Source organism: Alosa alosa, chromosome 5 (assembly GCF_017589495.1).
Source record: "Alosa alosa isolate M-15738 ecotype Scorff River chromosome 5, AALO_Geno_1.1, whole genome shotgun sequence".
Lineage (NCBI taxonomy): Eukaryota > Metazoa > Chordata > Actinopteri > Clupeiformes > Clupeidae > Alosa > Alosa alosa.
The window spans coordinates 17,781,028-17,799,985 of NC_063193.1; the positions used below are offsets into that span (position 1 = coordinate 17,781,028).

At 42.7% G+C, this 18,958-nt stretch overlaps 2 protein-coding genes across 8 annotated transcripts in view; both read left to right on the forward strand.

Annotated features, from left to right (window-relative positions):
* The window catches only part of vdac3 (voltage-dependent anion channel 3), a 15,133-nt gene extending 5,479 nt beyond the window's left edge, over positions 1-9,654 (forward strand). For 3 of the 7 annotated variants that reach the window (XM_048242678.1, XM_048242682.1, XM_048242680.1), the window contains 9 exons: positions 542-616; positions 1,849-1,898; positions 4,059-4,061; positions 5,556-5,708; positions 6,346-6,398; positions 6,606-6,833; positions 7,133-7,283; positions 7,826-7,883; positions 8,252-9,654. In XM_048242678.1, coding sequence (XP_048098635.1) covers positions 542-616; positions 1,849-1,898; positions 4,059-4,061; positions 5,556-5,708; positions 6,346-6,398; positions 6,606-6,833; positions 7,133-7,283; positions 7,826-7,883; positions 8,252-8,343 — 863 coding nt within the window. In that variant the 3' untranslated portion in view covers positions 8,344-9,654. The remainder of the gene's footprint in view (positions 1-541; positions 617-1,848; positions 1,899-4,058; positions 4,062-5,555; positions 5,709-6,345; positions 6,399-6,605; positions 6,834-7,132; positions 7,284-7,825; positions 7,884-8,251) is intronic. The other 4 variants (XM_048242681.1, XM_048242683.1, XM_048242679.1 and 1 more) reach the window with 2 other exon arrangements.
* A 4,568-nt stretch (positions 9,655-14,222) lies between these two features.
* LOC125294212 (tripartite motif-containing protein 16-like) lies at positions 14,223-18,924 on the forward strand (the record flags this gene model as incomplete). The annotated part of the gene is given in 6 exon segments (XM_048242671.1): positions 14,223-14,965; positions 15,385-15,480; positions 15,686-15,919; positions 16,136-16,298; positions 17,018-17,068; positions 18,444-18,924. Coding segments are annotated over 6 exon segments (1,619 nt in total), but the record flags the coding sequence as incomplete, so codon positions are not given.
* Positions 18,925-18,958: the final 34 nt, after the last annotated feature.

Consider the following 18,958-nt stretch of genomic DNA (forward strand, 5'->3'; position numbering starts at 1 on the left):
AACAACATACACAATTGTATGTACACACACACACACACACACACACACACACACGTGCACACATTGCTGTTGAGATACTAATGCATTGGTAGGTACCTTGTGCTCAGTGTGTCAGTAGTGCTTGAGGCAAGTGTGGCTTACACTCCCAAGGGTGCTCTGAACCTAGTGTGTGATCAGGTCTCTTCAAAGGGGAGGGCTGCCAGCGTGGTCCTCCCCTTTAAGAATGGAGTTGCTTTGCCAAAACACCAGCAGCTGGTGCCCTGCTTGACTTTATGTTTTTTTTTCTCTCTTCCTCCTTTGTCATTCTGCCATCTCTATCTCTTCTTGTCTTTCTTTCTTTTTCTGTCCATTTTCCATGTCATATATATTAGTTGTGCAGAGCAATGCTTCTATCATTGTTAAAAAATAGGGAAATGTCCTTGTGCTTAGCAAAGGCTGGACCTGTAGTGTGTGTGTGTGTGTGTGTGTGTGTGTGTGTGTGTGTGTGTGTGTGTGTATGCACTGATGGGTGTAAACTCTTTTGCCTTTGTCTCTTTTTCAGCAGTCAAAATGGCCGTTCCTCCCTCTTACTCTGACCTGGGCAAATCTGCCAAGGACATCTTCAGCAAAGGCTACGGTGTGTATCATATATGCTTACACAGACACACACACACACACACTACATCAATAAACAAACACAAACACAAAACACACACACACACACACACACACACACACAGGCCTGAAGTCTCATGGGATGTCATGTTGACAGATGGTGTTCTTTGTTGTGCTAATGTGCACATGCAAATCAATACCATCAGTGTGTGTGTGTGTGTGTGTGTGTGTGTGTGTGCCCAAGTGTCATAACGACTGAGCTTGGAAACAGGAAACACCACACACACATGCACCCACACAGGCATGCGTAGATGCGCACACACACACACACACACACACACACACACACACACACACCAATAACCAGTTGGTCAATAAAGTGGTGACCTTTCTGACCTCTGGCTGCAGAGCTGGCACTCTGAAAATGTAAAATGATTTATATTAGGGCTGTTAATCGATTAAAAAAAATAATCTAATCAATTACATACTCTGTGATTAATTAATCTAAATTAATCGCATATATAATTTTTGCTGTGAAAGTATTATAAAAAAAATTAAATTCAAATGAATCATTGAATAATCAGCATTAGTGACATTAAAGTTCAAAAACTCTTGTATTATTATTTTCAGTGTTCAAATAATTGCCATAATAATCTATGATATGACCTAATATGCTGAGGAAATAAATTCAAAAGTGCTTTGGGAATACGTTTTTTTTTCACATACAAGGCATTTCAGGCCACAGATATAACCTAGGGGACACAATGAAAATAAATGATATTAATACTCCCCTCAATGTCAACACTTATTTCTTTGCATTGATGTGCGACTATAGAGTTGATGAACGGTGATATGCAAATTCCTTGCTGCAGACATTGCAGAGGACTTTATTTTCAACACTTTATTTTTATCAACACCATCAGGCCATTTTTTAAAAGTAAATGTTCCAATCAATGATCCAGGCAGCACGTTTTCTTCTCTCTCCTTCATTTTACAGTCTAATTTTTACTGACTAGAACGGCTCGGGGTCAAAGGTCATACGGAATCGATTAATCTGCACTAATTTATTTAATCAGTTATTTTTTCTCAAATTAATTAATCGAAATGAATCAGTTATTTTGACAGCACTAATTTATATGAACTGAGTATATGAGCAGAAATCTAAGTGCACTGTTTTCAGTCACTGAAGATGGTTTCATGATCCACACCCCTGTGGCATATCTAAGAATGTTTTCTTTTCCGTCACTCTTGTAGGTTATGGGACTGTCAAACTGGACCTCAAGACCAAGGCACAGAGTGGAGTAGTGAGTGGCCCTTTCACTTTTTCTGTCTTCTTCCTTTCTCTCTCTCTCTCTCTCTCTCTTTCCATCTGTCTCTTTCCTCTCTCTTTTGTCCCATTTCCCAGTACATCTGTTGGCAAATACTGAAGTAGAATGATAGGGAGAGATTGCTGGACACACAGATGGACACAAACTCGGGGGAGGATGGATTCAACCCAGATGTGGCCTAGTGGTCTAGGTCTAGTATGGCTTTGCCCCTTTTCCATAAGATTTCTCCATAAGAAAGGGCAGAGGATAACAGCCTATTCACCTAACTCATAAAGGAAGGCAAATTCAGGATCTTTTCTGATTCTCTTAAAGCAGCTGTTCCCAAACTTTTTTTCCCGAGTACCACCACCTACATCCTGACTCGGCTCGTGTACCCCCACCATCTGACACATAAAAACGTATCACGTTCTATTGACGCATTCCAGGCATCATGTATCATTGTTATCATTAGCCGCTCTACATGATAACAAATAACAAAATCTAAATGTGTAACTGGTCTATGAGCTCTCACACTAAAAAAACAGTGTGGAGAACAACATTATGATAAAGATTATAAAGAAAAAAGATAACATAAGCTTAAGATAAAAAAAAAAAAAAAATTGACACCTTTCCAACATTGCCCTTTTCATCTCACGAACCCACTAGTGGAAGCTCGTGTACCACCGGTGGTACACATACCACAGTTTGGGAATCCCTGTCTTAAAGTTGAACAGCTGTTTTGCCTTCCATGTTGTCACTGATTGCACATGTAGTACTATAGTAACATGAGTGTGCAAACACATTGTGCAGCTTTGGGGGGGGGTCAGTTCACTTCAGTTGGCGGACATTATATGTGACCAGGAAGCATGGTATGTAAATATTTACTTAAATTGTATGTCACGGCAGTGTTTGCCTAGCAACAGATGAGAGGTGAAAGTGACATGAGAGTTGGCTTGGTGAAACGGAGAAACGGAGCCACAGGCATCCAGCTGTGGGTAGACACTGAGTTGAGCTGAATTACTGTTGTTCAGATGCACACACACACACACACACACACACACACACACACACACACACAGAGGCTGAACTGAACACATTGTGCTGAAATGAATTATTCTCACACACACTGACACAGGGCTAAGCTGAATTACTGATGTTCAAATGCATGCAGATATGTGCGTGCGCACACACACACACACACACACACACACACACACACACACACACACACACACACACACACACACACACAGAGGCTGAACTGAACACATTGTGCTGAAATGAATTATTCTCACACACACTGACACAGGGCTAAGCTGAATTACTGATGTTCAAATGCATGCAGATACGTGCGTGCACACACACACACACACACACACACACACACACACTGGGCTTAGCTGAATTGCTGTTGTTTACACCGTAAGCAGTTCATAGAGCAAAAATCTCAGTCAGTCTGAGCAGACAACATGTAGCTAGGAGCTACTGACTAGGGCTGCAGTACTCTGAGGCACACTGAGAGGACACCCATTCTGTTTTCAGAAAATGTGTGTGTGTGTGTAAGTGTGAATGTGTCAGGGGTGCCCTGGAAGAGAAATCCAGCCCGGACTAGTCTGTTATCACTGACCGTAGGGCCAGTAATAAGGCAGAGCTAGAAAAAAAACGATTATACATTTCATTTTGATGGTTCTCTCGCCCACCGGGATTTGTGTTTGTGTGTGTGTGTGTTTGTTTGTATGTGTGTGTGTATTAGAGAGGGCACTGAGTCTGTAATAGGCAGTGTGTTTTTCATGTGATTGTCATGTGTTTCAGGGTGATCTGTGAGACTGTTCGTGTTTGGTTCTCTGTCTTTGTCTCTCTCTCTGTCTGTGTTGACTCATGTGCATGGACTCGAGCCAGATCTGGCTGTCAAGAGGCCTCTGTGTGTGTGTGTGTGTGTGTGTGTGTGTGTGTGTGTGTGTGTGTGTGTGTACATCTATGTCTGTGTCACTGAAACCTTACCTTTCTTATCTGAACCTCTCCCTGAAATCGTGTGTGTGTGTGTGTGTGTGTGTGTGCGCGCCTGTGCATGGGAGTATATGTCCAATAATTCTTTGTCTAACTGTGTATTATCTCTCTTTGTCTCTTTTCTGCTTCCTCTTTGGACTTCACTGTCAGATGGTAAGAGTGTATTTGCTTAAATGCCTATATGTGTGTGTGTGTGTGTGTGTTTGTGTGTGTTTGTGTGTGTGTGTGCCAAGGAAAGTATGTATGGTGACCACCATAGATGTGTGTGTGTGTGTGTGTGTGTGTGTGTGTGTGTGTGTATGTGTGTCCATGTTTGTGTGTGAGCTAGTTTTTGCAGAGTTCCCTCTCTCCTACAGGCTTGCAGCAGTGTACCCAACCCCATCCAGCCCCTCGTTGTCCTGAGCTTGCGTCTTGCGTGGCGTGTGTGTTAACGTGGTAAACATGCTTGTGTGGATGTGCCCTGTGGTGTCAGCTCACACGTCCCCTGTACAGCATAGCCCTGAAAGTGAACGTGGAAGCGCTGAGAGCAGAGGACTGACCCATGCCAGATCGCAGTGGTCACTAGTCTGACCCAGAGCAGCCGCCTCTGACCCCCACTCACTTCTCCTCTCCTCCTCTTTTTACTCTTTTATAAGTACTCCTCTCTCCTCCCTCACTCATGCCCTCCTCTTCTCCAGCATCCAGTGCTTCAGCACTTAATGGCGAGTGAAGCACGCCGCTGCTTTTTAAAATGGCCACTCTCCTCTCTTGCCCCATCTTCTCTGTCTATCCTTTTTGTGCCTCTCTCTTTCTCTCTCTGTCTCTCTGTCTCTCTCTCTTCTCTCTCTCTTATGTCCAATAATTCTTTGTCTAACTGTGTATTATCTCTTTGTCTCTTTCTGCTTCCTCTTTGGACTTCACTGTCAGATGGTAGAGTGTATTTGCTTAAATGCCTATATGTGTGTGTGTGTGTGTGTGTTTGTGTGTGTTTGTGTGTGTGTGTGCCAAGGAAAGTATGTATGGTGACCACCATAGATGTGTGTGTGTGTGTGTGTGTGTGTGTGTGTGTGTGTGTGTATGTGTGTCCATGTTTGTGTGTGAGCTGGTTTTGCAGAGTTCCTCTCTCCTACAGGCTTGCAGCAGTGACCCAACCCCATCCAGCCCCTCGTTGTCCTGGGCTTGCGTCTTGCGTGGCGTGTGTGTTAGCGTGGTAAGTAAACATGCTGTGTGGATGTGCCCTGTGGTGTCCCGCCACCTCCCTGTACAGCATAGCCCTGAAAGTGAGCGCGGGGAGCTGAGAGCAGAGGGACTGACCCATGCCAGATCGCAGTGGTCACTAGTCTGGACCCAGAGCAGGCCTCTGACCCTCACTTCTCCTCTCCTCCTCTTTTTTACTCTTTTATAAAATACTCCTCTCTCCTCCCTCACTCATGCCCTCCTCTTCTCCAGCATCCAGTGCTTAGGCCTTAATGGCGAAAGTGAAGTACGCAGCTTTTTTAAAATGGCCACTCTCCTCTCTTGCCCCATCTTCTCTGTCTATCCTTTTTGTGCCTCTCTCTTTCTCTCTCTGTCTCTCTGTCTCTCTCTCTTTCTCTCTCTCTTTCTCTCTCTGTCTTTCTCTCTTTCTCGCTCTCTTTCTCTCTCCCTACACGTGTCTCTGATTGATAGGAGTTCTCCACTGGTGGGTCTAGTGCTGTGGACACAGGCAAGGCCTCTGGAAGTCTGGAGACCAAGTACAAGGTGCCAGAGCTGGGTGTGACCTTCAACCAGAAGTGGAACACAGACAACACGCTGACCACTGAGGTGTCCATGGAGGACCAGGTGAGAAGCGCATCTCTACTAACCACACATGAATGAGAATGATGATGATGATGATGATGACAATGTTGTTGACATTAGTGATTGTGATTGTGATGATGATAATGATGACAATGTTGTTGACATTAGTGATTGTGATGATGATAATGATTATGACGACGACAATGTTGATGAAAGTAGTGATTGTGATGATGATAATGAGGATGTTGATGACAGTAGTGATTGTGATGCTGATGATGATGCTGATGCCTGTGATAATGGTGATGATGATCATGATGGTGGTGGTGATGTTAATGATGGTGGTGATGATGATGATTGTGTGATGATGGTGATTATGATTATGATTATGATGATCATGATAATTATTGAGATGATGATGACTCATGATGAAACATGACTGCTTGTGAGGATGATGATAATGTTGGTTTTACTGGTTGTGTGGTGATGGTTATGATGATTACATTTGAATAAATTATGATTGTGTGATAATTCAATTTATGATCAGTGATTTTGAAAACCCGACTTGAAAATAAGATGGAAAAATTAGTTTGACACAGTAACTGGACGGTGATGTAATGCAGGTACATTTGTGATTGCAATGATGATGACTTGTAGTGATGGACATTATTCACATTTACAGCTGGCCAAAGGACTGAAGTTGGCACTGGATACCTCCTTCGTGCCAAACACTGGGTAAGATAGCTCAGCTCTCTCTCACACACACACACACACACACACACACACACACACACACACACACACACACACACACACACACACACACACAGAGGATGCTATTGCTGCAGTCCTGGGAATCCTCAACCTCTGTTTTTTCTATTTGTCTTCGAGACATTTATCCCTCCATATTTCTCTCTCTCTTTCTCTCTCTCTCTCTCTCAGGAAGAAAAGTGCTAAGCTGAAGACGGGTTATAAACGTGACTTTGTGAACGTGGGATGTGACCTTGACTTCGACATGGCTGGCCCCACTGTGCACGCCGCTGCTGTCCTGGGCTACGAGGGCTGGCTGGCCGGCTACCAGATGGCCTTTGACACGGCCAAGTCCAAGCTGGCCCAGAACAACTTCGCCCTGGGCTACAAGGCAGGGGACTTCCAGCTGCACACCAACGTGTGAGTATACTTCAGTGTGTGTACTGTGTATTTGAGTGTGTGTGTGTGTGTGAGTGTGTGTGTGTGTGTGAGTGTGAGAGAGAGAGAGCAAGAAAAGCACCAGAGTGTGAATATACTGTGTATGTGTATAGAAAGACACAAGGCTATCATTTATTATACTGATGATGAAGTGAATGGTATTAATGAATGTCAAATATTTAGGTAAATCTACTACAGAAACATACTGTAAATTTCTAATTTTCAACTATTGAAGATGAATAATCAAGTCATGTGTGTGTGTGTGTGTGTGTGTGTTACAGGAATGATGGTACAGAGTTTGGTGGCTCCATCTACCAGAAGGTGAACGATCAGCTGGAGACGGCGGTGAACTTGGCCTGGACGGCAGGCAGCAATAACACACGCTTCGGCATCGGGGCCAAGTACCAGCTGGACAAGAACTCCGCCATTTCTGTGAGGCTTTCTTAGCAGCACTGTTGCACCATGTTCACGTTCTGTTGTCTTGTAAACATGTTTACCCATCTTCGAGAACACGATCCTAAACTATCCCCAACCATTCTAAAATACTCTATCGACATAAGTGTCCACCTTCTAGCTCCTGGCTAAATTTGTGTTTTAATTTCAGTGACATCTGACTTACAAACAGACACCCACCATAGACAAATACAATATTTTGTGAAACCAGTTATTTTACCAAGGAAATCTCATAGCTTTGCAACCCTAATGATTCAACTGGCATATTAAATCTGCCAACCCACATCACAGCCGTATATAGCAGTTAATCAGTAGCTGTGGTATGGTTTTAATTTGTGTTCATGTGAGTCTGACTTGCTGATTTGCTGCTGATTTGTGAACCACGAGATGATTGGCTTCTGATGTCTGAGCCAGCGTCTGAATGGCTGCTGTGGGCCAACTGCTGCTGATGTGTGGGCTACCTCCTGATAGGTTTCTTGTGTGTGGGTCAGTTTTTGATTGGGTGTGTTTGTATTCTGCAGGCTAAAGTGAACAACGCCAGCCTGATTGGAGTGGGATACACACAGAGCCTTAGGCCAGGTAACCAGCGCGGATCTCTGTGTGTGCGCGTGTGTGTGTGAGAGAGAGAGAGAGAGTGTGTGTGTGTGTGTGTGTGTGTGTGTGTGTGTTTTTTTTAATTCTTTAAATCCTTTCTGTTAGAAATGTAATTGGGAATTCAAATAAAGAATTCAAGAAAGAGTGTGTGTGTGTGTGTGTGTGTGTGTGTGCATTTGAGACTCTTTATGTGTGTGTGTACACCAACCCTGACTTCAGTATGTGTGAGTGTGCGTATTTATTTATCTTTGGCGTTTCAGTACTTGACTGTAAGAATCTGGTGTATTGAAGGGAATGCTACATTTTTCTCTTGCTTTCTTTCTCTCTCTCTCCGACTCTGTCTGTCTCTGTAGGAGTGAAGCTCACTCTGTCTGCTCTGGTGGATGGGAAGAACTTCAGTGCTGGAGGCCACAAGGCCGGTCTGGGCTTCGAGCTGGACGTGTAAACTAGCCGAAAAGTGGAGTGGAGGAGAGTGGAGAAGAGAAGAGAAGAGGAGAGGAGACGCATGGATGAAATAAAGCGAAAGAACACCGAATCAAACCACACCACTCAGAAATGTGCAACAAAAAAAACAACCTCCCTGCCCCTCTTAATACCTATCTCCACACACACACACACACACACACACACACACACACACACACACACACACACACACACACACACACACACAAACCAAACCAGATTTCAGGCCTTAACCCTTTGTGACCTTCAGTACAAAATAAAAAAAACGAGCACCCATCTTGAAACCCTACCTGGTGATGCCCCTTTCAGCACTGTCTCCATAGCAACAGCACTGGCTGTTTATGTGTCATCCCACATGTCCACAACAATAGTGAACTGGAGTGTTCCTGTGTGTCTGACACACACACTCTCACACACACACACACACACACACACACACACACACACACACATACACTTATACACGCACATACACTGACAGCGTGTCTGTCTGTCTGTAGACCTGTCCCACTACCAAGAAGAACATTGGAGTAAGTGTGTGTTCTTTCACCAATATGTTATTGACATTCATTAGTAACCACGTCACAGAGTGTGTATGTTTTAATTTAATCTGACAGAGTTGAATTTGTCTCCTCGGTGAACAAGTTACATCTTGGCCAGTCAGGGGGCAGCTCATGAACAACAGTGTGTTTTGTTTCTTAAAACAAACAAACACATTTTAATTTGACCCTCGCCTTGTTCCTCACAACCTCACCAGACATATCAAAGCCATGGGTCACCATGCCAACACACCACGCACTCTGACCTCAGACAGTGGTCACATGACCAGAAAGCAGTGTTGACCAGGAAGCGGTTGTGATCTGATGTGTGTTATCTGTTCTGTTAGCTCTACTGTGTGGAGGCAGGCAGTCGGATGTTAACACCCTGCACTGCCCACTCCTGACCACTTAGAACCTTGGTTCCTTCCTTTTTTGTTCTTTTCTTCTTTGCCAAATCTAATAACTACATCCTTTAATCTCTTTGTGCTGTGTGCTTCTTGGGGTGCTGGGGGGGTTAAAGGTTATAGTTGCTGTTGGGGGTTGGCGGGGCATGTTTGGGGTTTTTCCTATTGTCACATGTATTTTTTTCTTCTTGTTATGCCATTCTTCTTTTTTTTTGTGTGTGTCTGTCGTTCTTGGACCCTAAGCACTGTATCTGTGTGACTGTGCCGTGTTGGGCTTGGCGTAGCGTCAGACGAGCTCTGTCTCGGGCTGACAGGAAGGAATCTTGTAATAAAGAGGAATGTCAAACACACTGCATTATGATTAGTTTATTCATACACATGTACATGTTTATATGACCGATACATTTTGGTGTTTCATTGAGTTTATTCCTTTTACTGATGTACTTACTGCACACTGCACAAATCTGATATCCATCACACTTAACCACAAAGAACATTCACCCATGTATTTTACAACAGTAGTGGACAGGCTATTTGGAAGGTAGGGGTGAAAAAATCAAAAGGGCACCATCTAGTGCACAACATAGGGCCCCACCAACATGCAAAAAGCTATGATGCTTCATGTATGATGAAATAGCTATTTAACATTTGAAATGTGTATTTATAAACACAAGTGGAACACAGAAGGAACCATTATTTTTTTGTTTTTACAGAGACATCATTTTGAGGCGATTATTGGGCTCTCAGTAAGAACAGGGAGAAGGTCCACTCTGTCTATTACGATCCCTCTGCATATTCTAGAGGTAGTATGTCTAATTGAATATGTTAATGGATGGAATAGCCTACATAAATCGGAGTAGAAAGTTTTAAGCAACTAAACCATTTACTATCAAATACATTTAATCTAACTTAATAAAGAGTAGCCTATTGAAAATAAAGAGAGACAGTGCAGATACGATATATTAAAATGCTATAGCTAGATACTTATTGGCCCCTTTCATGTAATTCAAAGTTCAATGTAATTTCATGATTTTTCCCCCCACTACAAAGGCACCTATAGGGAACCTCAAGTGTATCCCAAACCATATAGCATCACTGCACATGTTCTTACAAGCCCAGTGTCACATTTTACCCACTGGAAGGACATTTCACCATCAGAGGAGCACCTAATTTGGCACCTCGTCTATAGTAGCCTACAGGAATATTGCCCTTCATTCTATTCTTTTTATTATTTTACTCTTTTTATGGTTTTTATTTTTATTCTTATATGTTGAGTGTGTTGTACTTTGAGAGCAAAGATTAACTGGAATGGAAGTCCTTGTTTGTTTACGCAAACCTGGCCAGTAAAGCTGATTCTGATTCTGATTAAATTTCCTTTACGGCAAAGGGCGCCATCTTGAACAAGGTCATGGGACGCCATAGAGGACACTTCATGATACTCAACATTTAGACCACTGTAAGGACAGTATAGGATATTACATTGGGGCATATTGAAATCTAACTCCAGAGGGCACACCATCATCATTCACTAAAGGTAAGGTAAGGTAAGTTTATTTATAAAGCACTTTTTTATATGTACAGAGTGCAACCCAAAGTGCTCTTTCTTTGAAGGGTGGCCAAAAGGGCACTCTAGAGGGTGGTGCACTCTGTGACGACTTTGAATGCAGCATCGTATTTTACCTTTCCTGTCAGTTGTTTTTTCTGGTATTTGTTAAAGGCCTAATCTACAAATGAAATTAGCAAAACACATAAGATAAAAGGTCATCATAACATCATACAACATGGTGGTTTTCATATTAGGCCAGAGAGTGCAACGGTTAGTCTAGATAAAACATGAAATGCAGCCAGCAAGCAGAGGTGGAAGAGTTCAGCTGGTCACATATTTGCTCCAATCAATCAGTAATTCAGCTGATTTTTATTAGCACAACTCAGCTAATTAGTGATATCACCTGTGTTAAGTGCTCAGGTAAACTGGAGTTTTCCACCTCTGTCAGCAAGTCACTCACCCCTGAATCACAACTGGTGATGTCAATGCAGCCTGTGAGGCTTCAGGACTTGTCTGTTAGTCATATGTCCAACTAGATCTTCAAGGTAGGCTATGGTAATTTCCAAGATGATGACAAGGTCATTTGTACAACTACAATTTGTCATGTTAAATTTGACTATTACAGCCTTGTGATGTTATTCAGAAGGCTGGACGAGAATGGCAGAGAACCTTTTCACATGTCCGATTTGTTTGGATCTACTGAAGGATCCTGTGACTATTCTCTGTGGACACAATTATTGTATGGGCTGCATTAAGGACTGCTGGGACCAGGAAGATCAGAAGGGAGTTTACAGCTGCCCCCAGTGCAGACAGACCTCCTCTCCTAAGACCTGTTTTAAATTTAAAAAAAAAATACCATTGTTGCTGAGCTTGTGGAGCAGATAAGAAAGAAGACTCATAATCCATCTGTTGCTCAAAGTTTTGCTGGACCTGGAGATGTGGAGTGTGATGTCTGCAGTGGGAGAAAATGTAAAGCTGTGAAGTCTTGTTTGGATTGTCTGGTGTCTTACTGTGAAACCCACTTCAAAGCTGTAGCTACAGGAGAGACTCTGCTCTCGTCACGTGAAGGCTTTTGAAATATTTTGCCGCACGGATCAGAGTTGTATCTGCTATTTGTTCACAATAGATGAACATAAAGGCCATAAGTAGTCACAGCTGCTGCAGAAAGGACTGACAAACAAGTGGGTACTGAAGCTACACTTAATTTCTTAGAGTCTTATTGTATTTGTTACAAATAAGTGCTACTTCTGATTTATATTTGAAAGTTGTCTATCAAACATATCTACTGTAATGCTTCAAGAATGCTACTTTAAGTTTATCTTGGAAGACAAAAAGGTTACCAAAAATGTTTTTGCTTTTAATCAACAGATGCTGTGGAGACAGACACAGAAGAGAATCCAGGAGAAGGAGAAAGAGCTGCTGGAGGTGAGGACGGCTGTGGAGACTCAAGGTGAGTGACTAAATGATTAAAGCTGTTTTCCCTCAAAGCCATGCTTACACTTTTTTTTTATTTTTTTTTTTTTTTTTTTTTAATCATTTTCAGAATTATAATTTTTCCACCGATACAAACATGCAATCCTCAAATGTAGATGCATGGTAAGACATACATCTCATACAGTGAAATGCCTCTGTACAAGCACACGCCCCATATGATTTTAAAGTCATGAAAGCTGCCTGTCCTCTAACAGATGCATGCCATGTCACATTGGATCTGAACACAGCACACAGAGAGCTCCATCTGTCTGAGGAGAACAGGAAGGTGGAAAGGGAAGAGGAGACCTCAGGTGCTGTGTAGAGAGGCTGTGTCTGGACGCTGCTATTGGGAGGTGGAGTGGAGTGGAAGGTGGGTTGATTTGGTAGTTTCGTACAAAAGCATCTGCAGGACAGGAGGGGTTGCGAGCAGGTTTGGGTGTAATGATCAGTCCTGGAGGCTGGACATCTCCAGGACCTGCTCATTTTTCAGACACAGTAATGAAGTGACCAAACTCCCTCTAGTGGTCAGCACCAGAATAGGAGTGTATGTGGATCACCAGGCAGGAACTCTGGCCTTCTACAGCATCTCTAACACAATGAATACTGCACACAATACAGACCACATTCACTCACACCCTCTACCCTGGGTTTTGTATTGGTAATGTGTCATCTGTGAAACTGCTGTGACTCAGATATAGTTAGATAATGTTAGCAAGACACACACACACCATTCTGGACCCCAGCAGATATCACAGCAGCTCAACACACCAGTCACTGTGGGGGAAATGGCTTGTTGGGCCCAGTCTGGTGTAACCTCAGTCCCTTTCCCTGTATCCTTTAGTACTTGCTCTCTTCATAATCTTCCATCTCCTTCCTCTGACTTTCAGGTCTTTGGTCCCAATTTGATTGTACAGACTGTATATCTTATGTAAGGTGATACTATGAGGTCATCATGTAGCCTATTTAACTTTGATCAACTGTAAGACATGGATTGTTTTCAGACATGAGGAAGCCTACATGACTGGCCCCAGTTTTACAAGAGTTGTTGCAAATGTCATGATCCTAACATGATTCATGTTACTTTTTGCCTTTTCTAAAAATTAAAGATGTATATGATCCTCACTGTTGAAGTTCTTATTAAATATACCAGCAAAAATATGTAAACATGTTTTTTTTTTAATCAGTTTTGCGCGAAGATATGGCATGCTCATTGCCATTGCCATGCACAAATGTATGATTTGAAGATGAGGCATAACAATTCCTTTAGAAAAATAAGGCCCCAACTGGCTTCATCTTTAAGGTCATAAACACCATTTGCCAGGACCACAGACCCAACCTTTGAAACAGAGCAGCTTCTGGGACGTAGTATGACCCTGGGCCCTATGCATAGGCAGTCCTGATGGGGCCCCATGCATATTCCAGACTTTTCAAGGGCCCTCCCTCCCCTTGGGGCCCTATAATCAGTAGGCCTACTGGTTTTACCCCCAGTCTGACACCCCTGAGTCCATCACTGAGTCTCATGTTGTATGATGTAGGCTAGGCCTATTTATTTATAAGCTGTTGAGGAAAGAAATAGGCGTAGCCAACATGAATCTGGAAATCATCTGTGTATTTATTATTAGGTTATAGACAACTACCAGTACAGTCTACAATAAATATGGAGAAATATGAATAGGCCTACATGAAATAGCACAAATAAAAACGCGAAGGGCTCAGCGAATGTAAATCCATATACATTTTTAAAAAAAGCTAGGGTATATGCATAGACTGTAAAATAAATGTCGGGGTATAGGCAGTAGCCAATATAGAGATTTCTCAATGTCATTGGTTGTACCCGAAGGCGGTGCTGTTTGACGACATTGCAATTTCATTGGCTGTATTCGAGAGGGCGGGATGCAGTCGGATCGGATTTAGTCTGCAAGTCTACTCTTACAGCAGTTCGCCAATCGCCATTGTAGACTACAGTTTCTGGTAAAAAAAGAACTTAGCGCTAGCTACGCTGTCGTCTTTTCAGTTCTGTTAAGTGATTCAAAGGACCACAGAAGGATGGCAGATGCTATATCAAATAACCTGGAGCTTTTAACGTGCCCGATTTGTTTGGATCTTCTGAAAGATCCTGTGACACTTCACTGTGGGCACAGTTACTGTATGGGCTGCATTAAGGGCTGCTGGGACCAGGAAGATCATAAGGGAGTTTACAGCTGCCCCCAGTGCAGACAGACGTTCTCTCCAAGACCAGTTTTAAAGAAAAATAATATTGTTGCTGAACTTGTGGCGCAGATAAGGAAGACCAGAAACCAAAGGCCTAGTTCCTCTGTTGCTCGTCATTTTGCTGGACCCGGGGATGTGGAGTGTGATGTTTGCACTGGGAGAAAACTCAAAGCTGTTAAGTCTTGTCTGGAGTGTCTGGTGTCTTACTGTGAAACTCATTATAGAGTTCACAATGATGTCAACCCAGGAAGAAAACACTCAGTGATTGAAGCCACTAACCAGTTACAAGAGAGGATCTGCTCTCATCATAAGAAAGTTTTGGAAATATTTTGTCGCGCTGACCAGAGCTGTATTTGCTATCTGTGCATGATGGACAATCATAAAGGCCATGAGACAGTCACAGCTGCAGCAGAAAGAACTGAAAAACAGGCAAGTAAGCCACAATAGGGCCTATCTTATTATTAATGAGGCTTAGTTTTACATTTAGTACCGTTTTAATATTATTTAATACCAGGCTACTTTTGAAGTCATGTCTGCAGTGACTTTCCACCTTCAGAAAAACGGACAACTTTACATCTGGGAAATAGTCGATGCAGGTTCTGAACCCGTTTGAAAGTTCCTTGCTTTACCTTGATTTTGACATCATGTCCTGTTTCTCAAGAAATATACACACACACACACACACACAATAGATGCATTCGTAAGTGTTTTGAGTTATTATACCCCTCCTTCATTAAAAATAAAACTTAAAGTTTAAACTATGCACTTGTATACATGATATGGAAATATGTTTGAGGGGCTCTTGGAGGGTAGGTCTTGAAAAGATGTGGTTTGTTTTCAATCAACAGAAGCAGTGGAGATGGACACAGAAGAGATTCCAGCAGAGAATCCAGGAGAAAGAGAAGGAGCTGCTGGAGGTGAGGAAGGCTGTGGAGACTCTCAAGGTGAGTACTGACCACAGGAGAAGACAACTGGAGGAACTGTTTCAGGCCTCAGTCAGGACTCTCATCTAGTCAGTCAGAGAGGAGTCTTTAGTGCTGAAACTGTTCCAGTTCCTCTGTACCACACTGTGAGTAACAGTTTTTGTGGAAGAGCTGAGTTAGCGGACTGCTTTAAATGGACCTCTCCCCTTTGTGTGTCTCCTATCAGAGTTCAGCACAGACAGCAGTGGAGGACAGTGAGAGGACCTTTACTGAGATGATCCGCACCATTGAGAAAAGACGCACTGAGGTGAAAGAGCTGATCAGAGGTCAGGAAAAGGCTGAGGTGAGTCGGGCTGAAGAACTCCTGAAGCAACTGGAGCAGGAGATTGCTGAGATGAAGAGGAGAGATACTGAGATGGAGAAACTTTCGCACACTGAGGATCACATCCATTTCCTCAAGGTAAGTGTTGGATAGCCAGTGTTGTAAGCATTTCTTGGCATGAATGCATTAGGTTAGCAGCGCCATGCTACCCATATTCAGTGCCTTCAAAAATAAGTGTTTGCATTCAGATTTGCCCCACTCGAAGCAATTTTTTGGTCTCATACTGAAGATTGGTGAAAACAATTTATTCTCTCTTTCTCTCTCTCTCTCTCTCGTTCGTATTACTTCATGTAGACTTTCCAGTCTACAGTCAGTAACCCAACACGATCTGAAGACCTATCCAGCGTCATTATCAATCAAAGTTTCTCTTTTGAGGCTGTGAAGAAATCAGTCTCCACATTGAAGGGGCAGCTGGAGGATATCTGCAAGCAGGAAATTATGAAGATCTCTGCAGCCGGTTGGTCATGTCCCTTTTAATTACTTCTTCCAAGAGGTTATGTTTTCAACCCTGCCTGTTAGTTTGTCGGTTGGTTTATTATTTTTAGCGGGATTACCCAGAAATTACTGGCTCAAATAATTTGATTTACGACGCGTGCACAAATGCACTTTTGCTGTTGCTAAGATTGAGATATCCTCCATTAGTTTAAGTTTTCACTAACAGTTGTGACATATGACATTTTATGGGGTCTGTGGGACCTTGGCCTCTACCGAGTGACATTCTAGTTGGTAAACAGACCAAATGTCTCAAAGATCACTTTGGGGGTTAGTGAGGTTACTTCAAGGTCATGGAGGCCATGGAGTTTCTGTATCATGACGGTGGCTCACTTTTTACTGGGTTACATCGCCATGGTAGCTTGTGCTGAACACTTAACCTGCTTCAGAGCAGGTGCCAACACTGCCATCTTTACCCAAACATGCTCATAGCTAGATAGGGAAAACACAGGGGTGACTTAATGAGTTGACAAACAACCGTTGCCTATACATGACTTGTGGGTTGTTAGGGTTTGTCAAGCCAGCTAATGAAATGATGCACTGTGTCTGTTGACTGTGCTTCGTAGTACAGGTCCCTGGGTAACATGTTTAATCTTGTTGTCAAAACTGGTGCATTTGGGAAAGCCATGGTGGTGATAGTGGTGCATTTTTGCTATAGTGTCATTATTCTTTCTGTCTCAATAGTGACTGAAGTCCATTTGACTGAACCGGTGACCAGAGACGATTTCTTAAAATGTAAGTTAGCCAGACACACTCACACACACAAACAAACACACTCACTCTCTCTCAAGCAACAAACATAAATGCCAAAACATTCACAATCTATGCAGTATACTCAATGATTATGAAGATGATCTGCAAACTTACATGCAGAACACTGAAAAACTTGAAAAGGCTCACAAAAGCAATCATCCTACTTTAGTTTCGCATTTAGTAGTCTTATCAAGTAGCCTATGGAATTGGCAATTGTAAGGGGGAGTGTAGAGTTGCAGCGTATAACCTCAAAGGCCACATTGTTTTCAGTATTAATTTTAAAACCAGGGAATGTGAGAGTACAATTAATACAATTGACAAACAGAAACTGAGATGTTTCATAAACTTTGGCTAGTTGTCTTTACAACATTCTTGAACACCTGGATCACTCACATTGGCAAAAATGTTGCATATACAATGCTATCGCATGCTAATCCTCCTGTGATTTTATTAGAACATTTTATGAATTAGAAAAGGGTGGCGACATTGGTAGCTATGTTAAGGCACTCTGAAATGGACAAGACCTCCGGTGTAGTAAAATTGAATAAACCAATCACATGCGACCATTGGTAAATTCTGATCTATCTATCTATCTATCTTTTATTAATTAACTTTGGCCTGACTCATCCCACTTTGTGCGTCTGACTTTGCTCTGGCCATAGTGTGCATGTACAGTCGGCAAAGTACTCTGTCAAACTAATGTGATTAGGGCTAGGCACATCGATATTGCGATATATCATGATGTACTCTTGTATCGATGTGTCTCAATACAGATGGTACTGTATCGATACAACATCAAAAAACTGAAAGCATTAGAGACAACAGAAAAGTTACATTCAGATTTGAAACAAATTTATAGAATTTTACTTTTAAGATCTCTGGGCCTTTAGAGATTTTTAAGTTGTGCAATCCTTAAAGCTTTGACTTTGGTGTTATGAAGCATTATAAAGAACAGCTGTTAGTGTAAATTCGGTTTTGAACATGGTCGTTATTCAGAATCAACATGCATCACGATTTGTATCGTGGCTTCTGTATTGTGATGCGTATCGTATCGTGATGTTGCAGGCAATATCCAGCCCTAAATGTGATCACATACTGAATTCTGTGATTCCCTCCGTGTTTTCCACATCACCAAAGCCATGGCCTTATGAATGCATGATATAGAAAGAACATAACCCAAACCTGAGATGAATGAGTAAAAGTAATGTTATGAAGGAAAGACCGAGAGAGCTGGAGTAGAGTATGCACGCACGCACACACACACACACACACACACTCTCTCACTCTCACTCTACCTCTCTCTCTCTCTCAAGAAACTTAATTCAACTCAAGACAGCTGTTCTTACTTCTCTATCAGATTCCTGCCACTTTAAGCTGGATCCAAGCACAGCACACAGAAACCTCCATCTGTCTGAGGGGAACAGGAGCGTGGAATGGAGAGTTCAGCCCCAGTCATATCCAGATCATCCAGCTAGATTTGATCCGTGGTGGCAGGTGTTGTGTAGAGAGGGTGTGTCGGGACGCTGCTACTGGGAGGTTGAGTTGATTAGAAAGTGGGGGGGTTGTGTAGCCGTGTCATATAAAAGCATCGGCAGAAAAGGAAGGGATAACGGATGCAAATTTGGACGCAATGACCAGTCCTGGAGGCTGGATCTATTCAGCTGTAGCTCCTCTTTCTGGCACAATAACAAAAAGACTGAACTCCCTCTAGTGCACCGCTCCAGAATAGGAGTGTATGTGGATCACAGGGCAGGAACTCTGGCCTTCTACAACATCTCTGACACAATGACCCTCCTGCACAGAGTCCAGACCACGTTCACTCACATACTCTACCCTGGGTTTTGTATGTTCAATGGGTCCTCAGTGAAGCTT